Source organism: Drosophila novamexicana, unplaced genomic scaffold (assembly GCF_003285875.2).
Source record: "Drosophila novamexicana strain 15010-1031.04,08,12 unplaced genomic scaffold, DnovRS2.1 tig00000564-arrow-pilon, whole genome shotgun sequence".
In the NCBI taxonomy this organism is placed as follows: domain Eukaryota; kingdom Metazoa; phylum Arthropoda; class Insecta; order Diptera; family Drosophilidae; genus Drosophila; species Drosophila novamexicana.
Window position 1 is genome coordinate 3779005 of NW_020824810.1, and position 13707 is coordinate 3792711.

Below are 13707 nucleotides of genomic sequence, written 5' to 3' on the forward strand. Positions count from 1 at the left end.
ATAGTGCTGCCATCCTTACGTTTTAAACAAGCTGGCAGCGTCATTTGAGCAACTCAACAAAGCAGTGTGTGGCAACTCTACAGAATGCCCGCCTAACATGTATAATTTTGAAATATTTACCATACACAAACTATAAAATTAATATTAATGCATTCATTCAAATATCAAGGTTTTTTTTTGGGTTAGTTTATTTTATTTTGTATGCATATTGTATAATTTGTGTTGTTATGGTTATCATATAATACATAAATAAATTAAATTATATTCTTTATGCACAATATAGTTATGTATTTTTTGGGTTTCTTTCAAGATATCATACATGTTTGTTTTCTGCCTTGACGTTCTTCAGAAAACACCATAAAATATATATTTCAAACTCAACATTTTGTTCAACATTTCGTTTGCAGTTTTTACGCTTTCGTTTTTGTTCTTATTCATTCTTTTACTTTTCTTGTAGCAAAGTACATTACCAATTGTTATTGTTGAAAACAATATGAAATAGTTTCATATAAGTATTTCAAAGTGTTGATCCAACATGCTTAGCAGTTGGAGGTTTTTATATTTTTTTCATCATTTCAATAGTTTTTGTTTTAATCATTATTATTGTAGTTCTGCGTGTATATAAGTTGCGTTTTTTTTTTAAACTCGTGAGTTTTTCTGGCGTCTTCAATGTATTGTTCCGGCCGCAATTGTTTACGTTGTTGTTTTTTTTTTTTCATAAATATGTTTGTCTCATATATATATAACGCACATACGTTTCGGTTTATGTTTATTTACAGCAATTGAGATGCATTTAAATGTTGCGCTAATATTTCGTTTGGGTACTTGGAGGCATCTACTATTTCGCATCGTAAATTTTCCACTAATTAATAAATAAATTTCATTTTATTTTTCTTTTTGCTTTCATTAATTTCGTTTTTGGTTTTCGCTTTTCCTCTTTTTGTACAATAGACGCGTGTATTTTTGTGTGTTATCAGTCGTTTTTCATTTACTTTACATGAATGTGCTGGAAATTATTGTTAAGTTATACTTGTAAATAATTCATTTCATTCCACCAAATCGCCTTGCCACAGATCCAATATGATAGGTACATACATATACACATATATATGTGTGTGTGTGTGAGTGTATGCATGTATATGTGGGCTACCAGAATTGTATTTCTAAATTGACACAGATAATTTAAGATCACAAAGCGTAGTACAATAAAAATGTTTGTTTTTTTTTTTTTGAAAATCAATTTCGGGAATTTTCTAAGAAATTAATTTCTTTAGGCTTGTATAATAAGTATGTTACAATAATTACACGCATAGATTTATGGTATGTATATTTGTATATGTGCATGCATGCATGCATACCTACATACATACATGTATGCACTGTATGCATGCATGCATGCATACATACATACATACATGTATGCACTATATGCATGCGTGCATGCATACATACATACATACATGTATGCACTGTATGCATGCATGCATGCATACCTACATACATACTTGTATGCACGTTCATAATACATAATAATTATAATATGTCATATTATGCTTTAATTTGTTTTGTTTTTCTTTGTTTCAATGCCAAATGCGCAGACTTTAAAATAGTTTTCATAAATTGATTCTTGTTGCAGACACCAAAAAGTTGTTGTTGTTGTTGTTTTTGTTTCATATAAATTACAATAAAATGTTAAATTACAATACAATATAAATAAGTACACATGTTGGATTGTATGTTAATATAATCAGTAGCATATTATGTATATTCAAAGGATGAGAGAGGAGAGGGGGGGGGGGGGGGGGGCGCGTGTAGGATGGATTATATGATAAAGTGTTTGCGCAATTTGTCTGCTTCTTTGCATTTATGTTATAAATGTTTGCGCAATTTTTCTGTTTCTGCTTTTGATTGACAGCGCACAGCAGGAAATCCTGCATAATGGCTCGTCTCGACTGCTCACAGCAGGTGGCAAGTGCATGGTATGGGGGAGGGGAAGGGGAAGTTGGAGGGGCAGGTCTTAGATCATAGAAAATACGATTATGATACGATACGATTACATAATATGATAGGACTTACAGTTAACAGGGGGAAGATAAGAGAATTGTGCCTTCAAGCAAGTTGACTCGTTTGTTGCACTCGAGTGCCTGCAGCCGCGGAATTTAATTCCATGGACTTTCATTAGGAATACATCGTCTATACATGTCGCTGTCTGTCTGTCTGTGTTGGTGTGCGTGTGTATCTCCGTCTGTGTGTGTGTGTGTGTGTATCTACTGGCTGACAAAATGGATCAGTTCTACTTTACCAATTGCCTCAGCACCTGGGCAAGCCAAGAGAGATTGTGTGTGTGTGCGAGAGAGAGAGCGAGAGAGAGAGAGAGGGGGAGAGAAAAACGTTTCACCTCCAACAATTTACTTCTTGTTCTTGCGCTTCTGCTTCTCCTCAGCGGCAGCGGCGGCGGCTTTGGCAGCGGCCGTGGCCGCGGCATTCAACAGATTCATATTCGGCTTGACCGAGCCCTTCTTCTGTGTGGCCGGCTGCTGTGGTGTGGCCTGCGTAATGTTGTTATTGGCGGCGTTGTTGGCGACTGCGGTGGAGCTAGCGACGGCGGCGGCGGCGGCATTGGCGGACTTGGTGGTGGAGGTGGCTGCGGCGTTGGCGCCTGTGGCTGGCGTGGCCGGCGTCTCGTCCAGGAAGAGCGGATTCTTGACCTCCATTTCACCAGTGGGCGCCAGGCCGGGACATTCATAGACGGTATAGTCGCCCTCCTCGTTGTCATCGTCACTCTCCACATCGGACAGGCCGCAGCTGCCGTCGGTCGCCTGGCAATTCTCCATGGCAATAATCTGTTGCTTCTGGTGCTGATAGTGATACATTTGAGCGCTCTGCGCCAGCTTGCGATCGCACGACGGCGACACATCCTTATTCGGCCCGGTTATGCCATAAGCCGGATAATCAACATCTGCGGCAGCTTTGGTGCGATTGTGGAACCTGTCGAAAGAACAAATCGGGCTGTTAACTATTTGTGTGTGATGGAGGTTGATTGAATATATAAAGTATAAAGTGAATACTATATGTTATAAGAAGCTGTTCTTATTTTTAAAAAAAACTCAACTTTAAAGATACAAATTCGATTTGATTTGGGATATTGATTTATATAAATAGATCTAGTCCGTGCTGCGCGTCGTATACGTAATATTTAAGTCCCACTTCCTCATTTAACTTCACTCTCAACCATTTCTTATTGACTATAGACTTACCAGGTAACGCCTAGGGCTAGAAGGCCCACAGTTACAGCCGCACTGACGCCCGCTATGAGTGCCACAATATAGACGCCCATTTCGCTGTTCATGCCCAGATGCTGGCGCAGCACAATCTGATCGTCGCCGGTGCTGGCCGCGTATGCCATTTGGGAGGATTTGCTTTGCTTCTGCAGCTTATCGATCAGCGCATTTATCTCGTTGGGCATCTCCTTGGAGAGGGGCAAGTTGACGCCGGCCACAGCTGCAGCGGCCGCCGATTGGGGCTTGATGCGATGGAAGTTGGCGGTGGCCGTGTCCAGCAGCTTGGGCGGCTCCACGGGCTTCGGTGCCGGCACCGAAGCTGTGACCAGCTTGCTTTTGGATGTAGCCAACTCGGTGTCGGATGGTTCCGGTGCCGGTGCATACTCCTCGTAATCTTCCAGAGCACGTGAGTCTAGCTCACCCGACGGATCGTTGGCGTTGTCAAAGAAGCGCTCATCGTTGGGGCCCACGGCGAAGGGTATGCGTTGGCGTGTGTAGCCCGGGTTATTGCGACTGTAGCCGCCGTTCGCCTCCAGACTATTGAAGCTGGGCAGCGGCAGTTGCATCGGCAGCGGCGGCGGCGGACGCACAACATCGGGCACGGCATCCAGTGGACTGCCATAGGCGGCATCGCCCTCAACGTTATCATACTGATCGTATTGCTGATTGTTCAGATTGTTGTTATCGTAATTGTTCTCCGTCTCGGCCATTAATTGTGCCTCCTGCTCCCGCTGGCGAATGCGTTCGAGCTCCAGCAGCTGCCGCTGATGCTTCTGCAGCTTCAGCTTGATCAGCTCCAGCTGCTGCTCAAACTGCTGCTGCAGTCGGCGACGGGCGTGATCCTCCATGAGCTGCTCATACTGCTGCGGCTCCATGGGCGCCGGCTGTATAGGACGTCGACGCAGACCTGTGCCAAAGATAAACAAAGACGAAAAGAATGCAATTGATTAATTGAACATAGCTCTCTCTTTCTCTCTCTCTCTCTCTCTGGGCGTGGACTGCACTCATTATGCTAATGCCAAAGCTAATGCTAATGATGTCCGTCATGGCCGGCGGACATTGCGTGCCAGTTGCCGTTCAAAAATAAAAGCGACCAAAATAGAAAGCAACAACAAAAAAGGAAACGTGGTAAGAGAAACGGCTGGAGAAACTACTTATAACCCGCCCAAAAAAAAACAAAAGAAAAAAATAACAAATATGCCACCGGAATAGACAAACAGAAGTCAATTTAATTGCCAATGCCTTAAAATAGACCAATTACTACACGCGCCAACATCTACACACACACACGCACACACATAGGCACGCAAAAACACATAGATACAGGCTGTGACGTGCTTGGAAAAACTTTATTACACTTCTGCTGCTGCCCTGAAAAGTAGGCAATAGAAAAAAGTACGTTGAGCAGCGACTGCAACGAACTCGAACTCAGGCGGGGGCAGAGCCGAGGGGGTATATAATGTGGATGGACTGGGTTGGCACTAACTACACCCATACACACACACACAAACACACACACACGCACATACGTGCACAACCAACGTCAATTGCGGGCGCTGCAGGTTTGTAGTTTGTGCAAGTGTGCGTGTGTGTATGTGTGTGTTTGCGTGGGTGTTTTGGTTTGATTCGTGAATATTTGATGCTTGATACACACACACACACCCACTCATACAAACACATGCATATCTAGTACACAGTTATACACAAAACGAAGTGGCAAGCGGCTGCTTTCGCCTTCCAGCGCCATTCACGACGCAAAAGTTGAAATGATATGCACACACACACACACACACACACACACTCACACATGCACATTAGTTCTAAGTGTGGTAAATGTGGGCTGGTTTGTGATATTTTTAGGCATATATACCTGGGTAAACGGACACTTCGCAGTGACCCAATATGCTGCACATCAGGAGTGCAATCAGTGCGCAGGTTATTTCCATTCGCCTGCCCATATTTGTCCGGCTTTCCTTTATTTATTTAATTTGTATCAAAAAAGTTGAACGCTTTAATTGTTGCCTCCTCTTTTTTTTTCTTTTTTGATCAGAATATGCAACTTTCAATTAAACACTTGGCACCTGGCTGGAAATTTGGCTACCATATGGCCGGTTAATATGGACCGTACATTCCGCTGTTGCCCTTTCACACAGACTACAGAGTTTATTGATTTTCACACCAGCACCAATACCAATGCGCGCACACGCACACGGACACACACACGCACGCACGCACACAGCAAGCGGGCAGCTGGTGGTTGTAATTGGCTCGCAAAATTCGCGTGGGCGTGCAATATTTTTTGCAATTTCCGTTAACCAAACAACAATTTTGCCATGCAACTCGTTTGATTTGAATACTTTAAATGATTTCTATATATGCACCGGTTGCCGCAAATGTCAAATGTTGCACTTTTCTATCAGATTGCAGCCAAACACACTGAGTGAAACTTGTGAGGCTGCTGCCTTTGAAAGATGGCCGTCGTTTGAGTTTTGTGTTCTTGAATCGTTGACGTATACCGTTATACTGAATGAGCCTGGCGGCAGCAGCAGCAGCAGCGTCGACAGCAACAGCAGCATTGTTAGCTGTGACGCAAATGTTATGTCCGCCCCCGCGCTGTTAAATGTTGCGGGCAGCTTTTGTGCTGGCCAACAACAAAGCGCAGCGAAGCCAGCTCAGAGCATGCGTCCTTTTATCCACAAAAAGCTCGACACGTCCGCCAGCGAGTCTGTGTGTGTGTGTGTGTGCGCGCGCTGGGATTCTTTGAATAAACATTCATGCATTCATGAAAAAGCCGAAGCCAGATTCGACTTCTGGGCAGCTAGCAGGTGGCCGCTACGTAGTTACTTGCACACACACATACACGCGCGCGCACACGCATGCACACGCGCACGCATACACACTTGATGTTTGACATGTAATCTTGTGCTCTCGCCCCCTTCCCGCCACCACCCAGCAGCTTTTGGTGGGCACGCGCTGAACCATTTTCGTTTGGGATAGGGCACTTTATTTTTATCAATGAATTTTCAACCGGAAAGCTTTCTATTCACAGGAATGTATAACTGTTGCGTACATTTGATTCTGCCCATAATATAGGAAGTTGTCTATGATCCATTCTAGTTTTATCAGGTATTTAAGAGTATTCATTTAAAAAATTGACGAGCTGATACCATGCTATCAAATATCAAATATCGTTTATATTTGGATATTGATAGATAAATAACGACTTCGACGCCTCATTTGTCAATTAGAGTAAATAAAATAAATAAAACATTACTGCATTTGCCTAAATTTAAATAGTTTATGAGTTTATGAAATTAAGAGAGAACACCCCGCTTATTTGCGTCTACCTACAAAAAAAAAGCGTTTGATACCAAAAAAAAGTACTAAAAATGACTGAACCGTAAAAACACTGCTCTTGGTATACTCTTGTTATCGATACTCAGTCGTTGTTGTTTGTGAATCATTTTTTTAGGCAAGCCACAAAGAAAAACTATAAACAAATAAAATGGCAGCAATGAAAGGTAATAATGCGCAATTAATTCGATAAAAGATTAACTTATGCTTGCATCTATTTACATGGTTAACTTGCTGTTAACGTGCTGCTGTCTGATTGCCACCGACAACAACAACAACAACGAAATTACCAACACCTGCAGCGTGAGTTGCCACCCACTATTTTTGCTTTTTTGTACCTATTGATAAGGCTCCCCCCAACATCTTTTCAGTTTGGTTATATGCGCATTTCTAACGTGCCTGGGCATGACATTCCTGATATTGGCCTGCGCCGTGCCCACACCCAAGATCTTCTATCCGTTCTTCGTGCTGCTCTTCTACGTGTTATCAGTGCTGCCCGTCTTCATATCGAAACGGACTACCCCCGGCACCGAAACCAATCCGAAAACAGAATTTGCACTCTTCCTAACGGCCGGCATGGTGCTCAGTGCCTTTGCACTGCCCATTGTTCTGGCCCATTCGGCTGTCGTAAGTTATAATAAAATTGTGCTAATTGTACTGAAAGCTTAATCTTTGATTTATATTTACAGATCGGCTGGACCGCGTGCGCGCTGACGCTGATAGGCAATGTCATTAACTACTCGACCATGTTTGGCTATGCCATGCGTGAAGATGGCTTCGATACGCCATATGGAGGCATGTTTTAAGTAGAAGTTTGTTTAGTTTTAGGCACCCGTCGACGATTTGCGGATGTAGCAATTTGGAAGCATTTGGCTTCATCAAGGACGACAGTCAATCTCACATTAATAAATATATTCACAAAACAATTAATTGAAATAACAAAATACATAATAGTTATTAACCGTAAGCGGACCATCGATCATTTTTCTTAATTCAGTTGAGGATTAAAAAAAAATGTACGCATATGCTAACAGAAAAGAGCACAATATTGTCTGGCAGTGCGGAGCTTGTACTTAACATTTAGTTGCTTGCTTTAAAATACATTAAACTGCACTATTTAGATTTAAATTAGTTAACTCTTAGCCCTTTGCTAATGAAACAACATATCAAACAAAATTGATTTGAAATCCAGTCGAGCTTGTTCTGCAGACTGTTCGTGAGCTGCTGAAACTATCGATATCGATATTTGTTGATATCGATAACTATTGGTTCAGCTGCAGCAGCTCGCTCGTGAGCCAAACAATGTCAATTGTTTTTTAAAAGTTGGTAGAAATGGAAAATCCGACAAAAAATAATTCACCCCACGAGGAGGGCCCTTCGCAGCCCTCTTCGTATAAAGATAATGGGGAAGAGGAAGAAGAGCAGGAATATGATGAGGAGGAGGAATGGGATCTACAAACGGAAAGGAGCACTTCCTTGGGCGGCTTTAGTAAATATGAAGAAGATTTCTTTGAGCCACTCCCACCCGACGTTCGCACTGCAGATGTGCCCATGCACAAATATCCTTTCAAGCTGAAGCACACCGAATCTGGGTAAAATACTAATCGAATTCGTTGTGCGAGAATATCTCCAGTTGTTTTTCACTTAGAAACATTCTCACCGTGCATCATACGATCAAAGATGTGGAGCGTGCTCTTAGGATTCGCATTGCCGCCTGCTGCTTCAATGAGATGAGCAACAAGCTGGTGGTCATTGATAGACGGTAAGATCAGGCGCATATTGTACGCAAAACTTTAATCTCTGTCTTCTCCCACACAGCGGCAACATCTACGTCTTTGACTTTGTCTGCAAACGCTATTGGCGTCTGAGCTTCAGCTTGCCCCAGGCGACACTGGTGCTGGCCTCGCCACTCCAGCGTAGCGAATATATTGTGGGCAACGACCTGGGCCATGTCCTCACGGTCGATGTCGATAAATCCATTTTGCGCCGGCGCAATGCAGTCGGCAATGCGGCGATTGATGAAATCTCCTGGGGCAATCGACTGAAAAGTTCCAGTGCACCCAACACGGTAATGCGCTTCGGCACATCGGCTGTGCTGTTGAATTTGAGAACCCTGCAGGTGTCACATCAACTGGAGTTTGATCAGTCGCGTTTCACGCTCAAGTTTGCTGGCTATTTGCCCAGCTCGGATCAGTTCTTCACCTGCTTCACCAATGACTCCATCCATTTGTGGTCGACTCACACGCTTCAAACTGTGAACATTGCCCAGCCCATTAAGGCACGCGATCGCAAACTGCGCCTGCTGCGCAGTGATAAGACGATACCGGAGATTGTTTTGCGTGGCGCAGACGATGAGGAAACCGACTTGGAGGATGCTCTAGCATTCAATTGCGAGGATCAGCATTTTGCCGATGGCAAGCTGCTCAGCTACAGCTTTTCACCCAACAGTAACAAGCTGTGCCTGAGCACATTGGATGGCTATCTGTTGCTGCTCAGTACGGCATCTCTCGAGATCGACAAGTTGTTTAAACTACGCGATTTCATCTTGAAGCAAATGGTGTTACTGCCGCAGCCCAAGGAGCGCATACTCTTTGCCATCACAGCACGCGGCATGGCTATTATGCTGGACCTGGAGCACACCGATCATAAGCTAATCGTACAGCGCTCCAATGCTGCTAACGTGAGTGTTAGTCGCGATGGCAAGCTGCTTAGTGTGCTGTCCAAGTGTGGTGAGCTGAATGTGTGGTCCACTTGCCGGTTGTTCAATGCTCTGCAGGCACAGACACACTGCATATCAGAGCTACGTGCGACACTGAAGCAGCCGAAGCTGCCTGGCGCTGTGGGCACCGCCATGAACCGTGAACTGCGTCAGCTGCTGAAGCGCGAACGTTTGGTGGCCATGCTGGGCGAGTATGGATATTATCCGGAAAAGTATAGATTTATTATATGGAGCACGCTGCTGGAACTGCCCTCCAATGGCGTCCAGTTCCAGTCACTGCTCAAGCTTGGCCAGCCGTCAATTGTCAAGCAGCGTGCACGCTGCCTACAGATCAGGAGCGACGCCCAAAGGCGGGCCGTAGTTAAGATTTGGAGCTGCTTGGCGCGCTGGTGCAAGGTTTTTGCCTATACGGATTTTATGCCAGATCTGATCTTTCCCTTTGTCAAGCAAATGACCAAGAACGGCTTGGTGGTCTTTGAGCTGCTCGTGACGCTGCTGCTCAACCATTTGCAGCTTTGCTTTGAATTCCATCCGCTGCCGCCCGGCAATTATCTGGCCATGTGCGAGAATGTGCTGCAGGTCCATGATGAGCAGCTGAGCAAGTTCTATCAAGCAATGGATGTGAAGCCAAAAGATTATGCATGGTCGCTGCTAACCAATGGCTTTGCCGAGGTGCTAGAGGAGCAGCAATGGCTGATGCTGTGGGACAATATCATCACGGAGCCACCACATTTCATTATATTCGTTATTGTGGCCTACAATTTGATGCAAAGGGAGATCATTATGCGCCTGCCGGAGAAATCGGCTGTGCTTTGGTTCTTTCACGAACAGAATCCCATTGATGTGGCCAAGTTGGTGTTGCGAGCCCGGAAGCTAATGAGCAAATGTCCAGCCCACGTGCACCCGAAACGCTTTATGCCACCCTTTGCACCTATACCCAAGGGCGTATATCCCAAGTTTCTCAAATATCCCACTGAGTGGATTGAGCAGCAGGAGGAACAAACAATCGAGCTGATCAAGCAACATCAGGAGATTGATGCGCGCATACGTAACTTGGAATTGGAGGAGCTCAAAATGATGGATCGTCTGGAGAACGGTCTCAAGCAGGAGGAGCACACGCGCCGGCTTAAGGAAATGGAGAAGCTCTACCAGGACACCATACAGCGCGAAGGGGAGCGTATTGCCTGCCACCGCAAAATGCTGCTCACGTATCAGCTGGAGGTGCGGCAGCGCAAGAGCGAGATCATGAGCAAGCTTCAGGAGTCGGAGCAGCGTCGCAAGATATTGGAAATGGAAAAGGACATTGACGAGCTGATGCACAGCGTCGAGCGCGAGCGACGTCGCCAAAATCAGGAAATGCTATTCGCCGAGGATGAGATACGCAACCAGGAAATGCAGCTGCTGGAACAGCATTATTGCCTGAATGTACCAGATGCACCTCTTGCTCAAAAATACTACGATAGCATACAAAAAATGCGCCAGGAAAGGGATAAGCTACAGCAACAGCTGCGGCAGGTAAGCGAAATCTTAGCTTAAATAGAAGTATACTAATTAGGTTTTCTGTTGATCCCCGACAGATGAGCATGGAGCAACTGCAGCAGCCAACTACGTCAGAAAGGGCTACTCCAGTGCAGCCACATCTATCAGAAATTGAACGTTCAATTCTGGAAATACAACGCGAATTCACAGATCTCGTAGCCAGCGACAGAAGTAAGTAACAGGGGGCTATATACTTATATTAGTTTGTTTAGCTAAGATAACAAGTCTGATTATTTATGCTCACATTGTGTTTTTTAACCATTGTTTTATACATATTTATGAACATTTTCGTAAACTAGCCAGGCACTTGTTTAGAAAAGGCTTTTTTAGAGGCATAAATTAGTAAAATACAATTAATAATACATCAAAATTGTGCATTATTAACAAATAAACCTAATTTAACTTTTTTAAATTTATATAACATTTATGTCAAATCAATAAGCGTAAACTGTAAAAGTAAGGTTCATAATTAAAATCCGACTGATTATGATTACGAGCTTTTTGTGCTCCAGCTGACGCATAAGTAATATTAATAAAAACAAAAAACTATCTGCCACTAACAATGGCAAACATATTTAAATGTTAACAAATATGTAATAAAATGTTAGCAATGCTAACATTTTATGCATACAATTAAGTGGCACATATCTGAATAGACTCTTTTGTATTAAATCTAAATTTTAAATAGCACATAGCTAGCAAAATATGCGGCTAGCTTGGGGATTCGAACCAGCATCCTACTTGTACATATTTACAGTCTTCTAAACCTAAATTTGATATATATATATATATAAACTTATGCACATATTCTGTTATTTACATCTACGCTAAGGCTAATTACTTTTGATCTAGCATCAGATTTGATGTGGACGAAGGCACTATCATCTTAGGCACATTTATAACCAGGTGTATGCTCGATGGGGGTATTTGTATCTGATTGCCCACGACTGCTAGAGAAGAGAAGAATCAAGTTAAATATTAGGCTGCACTTGCTCCGTGTTGACATTCTCCTACCACCCGCATTGTTGTTGTTTTGCTGTTGGAGTTGCAGCTCTAGGGTCTTGATGCGCTCTCGCAGCTTGCGTATCTCTTGCTGTAGCTGTGCATTGTGATCCTTGATTTCCTTGTGCTCATTGCGCATCTTGTGGCGATAGCGGCTGGCCGCGGCACGGCGTCGTTCCATGCAATCCTCGTTTCGCTTGACCGCTGCCTTTGCCTTGGGCGCTGGCGTTGAAAAGCTGCTGTTGCGCTGCTTTCGGTTATTGTTGCTATTATTGAGTATGGCCTTGAGGCGTTCCTTGATGGGCAACTGTGATGTGGGCGTAAGACTAGCGCTGCTCGGCTCATGTACAGGCTGTGTGCTGTGTACCACAATCCCTGTGGAAGCCTTGCTATTTCCAGGCACGTTGGGCTTGGGCAATATAAAAGGACGCACAGTCTGTTCGGGCAAGGGTTTGCTGACGCTGGCAGGTATTGCGTTTATAGGTAATGCTTGCGCTGGCAGCACCCATGTGATGACTGGCGGCTGTATTAGCTGCAGCGGCGGCGGATTTTCCACCGTTGCGGGCACGGGCCCGGGCACAGTTGCAGGTGTCGTTGCTTGCAGCAGCTCCTCCACATGGGTCACGGGCACATCCAATGGACTGCTGTTCTGGCTAGCCACCGGAGCAGCTGTTGCCGTCTCCAGTGGATATACCTGCGGTGTGTGCAGCGAGTCACCATCCGTAGCTGGTGCTTCTGCACAGGTTGGTGTCGCTGGCAGGGCTTTACCTGCAACGGCATTTTGTTCGGCAGCCCGTTGGAATCCAATATCGAAGGGATTCACATGCTGCAGATCATCGAATAGACCCACTTCCTCACAGTTTTTAATCAGCCGCGTCGGCGTTGGAGTTTGGTCAGTGGCAAACAGCTGCTCAGCCTTCTGGCCCAAGGACAGGTCGAGAGTCATAGCCATATCGTGTTTAGCCTGACACTGGCCATAATTATCAAAATTGGCATTTCCGTCGCCGGTTTTCGTTTCGAATTCAGCAAATGAGACGTCTGAAATGTCCGCAATATTGGCGTCCGTTTCCATTGTAGGACGAATTCATTTAACAACAATTAACGAAAACAATAACAAAAGTTCTGCCAGTGCTGTCACCGCAAAACTATCGAGCCTAGAAGTGTGGAGGTGAGTCGATAGGCGATAAATTGTTTGCGGGCGCAACGAAGCATTTGCGTTTTCCAGCACTGGCAAATCAAACAAAATACGTTACAAGCCAAAAACCGTGTGCTTAAATGCCATTTGTTTTGATATAAAACTTAAAAGTTGCTCAACTATGAAATGTCATTGAAGTATAATATGTGTTATCAATTCCCACATTAATTCCCCATTAATCTTTATGAAAGCGTCCCACAATTTCATTTCAACTCAAATCGTTTGTTTTGACCCAAAAACTTTGACATTCGGCACTTCCGACATATGTCTGCGTATCGCCTGTCTGGCATCTGAGCCGCTCGGCGCGCAATTCGAACCTTTTCACAGCACGTAGACGCAATCATACAAAAAACATGGCGCAACAGAAGAGACGAAAATATTTTTGGCAATAAAGAAAACCCCATAATTTAAAATTTTGTATCTTTTAAATTAGATTTCTCATTGAAGGAAGTTAAAAAAAAAAAGACGAAAACAACAAACAAAAGACACGCAAAATGTTGTCGAGCCGCTGTTTTGGAAACGCAACACGCAACAGGCAATTTTCTAAAACTCTCTGGGACGTATTTATTTCTCACAAAACACCGCCAATAGCAACTAACAACATACTTGTCTTGTGG

At 44.2% G+C, this 13707-nt stretch overlaps 4 protein-coding genes across 5 annotated transcripts; 2 read left to right on the forward strand and 2 right to left on the reverse strand.

The window, feature by feature from the left end:
- Positions 1–1833: 1833 nt before the first annotated feature.
- Positions 1834–5776, reverse strand: LOC115762114. The gene is made up of 3 exons (XM_030704218.1): positions 5152–5776; positions 3258–4188; positions 1834–2988 (listed from the first exon to the last, which is right to left on the reverse strand). The coding sequence occupies exons 1-3, from the start codon at positions 5237–5239 to the stop codon at positions 2409–2411; spliced, it is 1599 nt and encodes a 532-aa protein (XP_030560078.1). The 5' UTR covers positions 5240–5776; the 3' UTR covers positions 1834–2408.
- Positions 5777–6670: 894 nt separating this feature from the next.
- On the forward strand, positions 6671–7571 carry LOC115762378 (leptin receptor gene-related protein). The gene is made up of 3 exons (XM_030704558.1): positions 6671–6681; positions 7007–7262; positions 7325–7571. The coding sequence occupies exons 1-3, from the start codon at positions 6671–6673 to the stop codon at positions 7439–7441; spliced, it is 384 nt and encodes a 127-aa protein (XP_030560418.1). The 3' UTR covers positions 7442–7571.
- A 385-nt stretch (positions 7572–7956) lies between these two features.
- Positions 7957–11244, forward strand: LOC115762113 (TBC1 domain family member 31). Its single transcript, XM_030704217.1, has 4 exons — positions 7957–8227; positions 8284–8397; positions 8454–10869; positions 10932–11244. The coding sequence occupies exons 1-4, from the start codon at positions 7968–7970 to the stop codon at positions 11070–11072; spliced, it is 2931 nt and encodes a 976-aa protein (XP_030560077.1). The 5' UTR covers positions 7957–7967; the 3' UTR covers positions 11073–11244.
- A 19-nt stretch (positions 11245–11263) lies between these two features.
- Positions 11264–13164, reverse strand: LOC115762115 (cyclic AMP-dependent transcription factor ATF-7). Of its 2 annotated transcripts, none has more exons than XM_030704219.1 (3): positions 11908–13164; positions 11735–11843; positions 11264–11660 (listed from the first exon to the last, which is right to left on the reverse strand). In XM_030704219.1, the coding sequence occupies exons 1-3, from the start codon at positions 12965–12967 to the stop codon at positions 11645–11647; spliced, it is 1185 nt and encodes a 394-aa protein (XP_030560079.1). In that variant the 5' UTR covers positions 12968–13164; the 3' UTR covers positions 11264–11644. The 2 variants fall into 2 exon arrangements, with proteins under 2 accessions (XP_030560079.1, XP_030560080.1); XM_030704220.1 differs by having other exon boundaries at positions 11269–11660; positions 11735–11840; positions 11908–13163.
- Between the last annotated feature and the right edge of the window lie 543 nt (positions 13165–13707).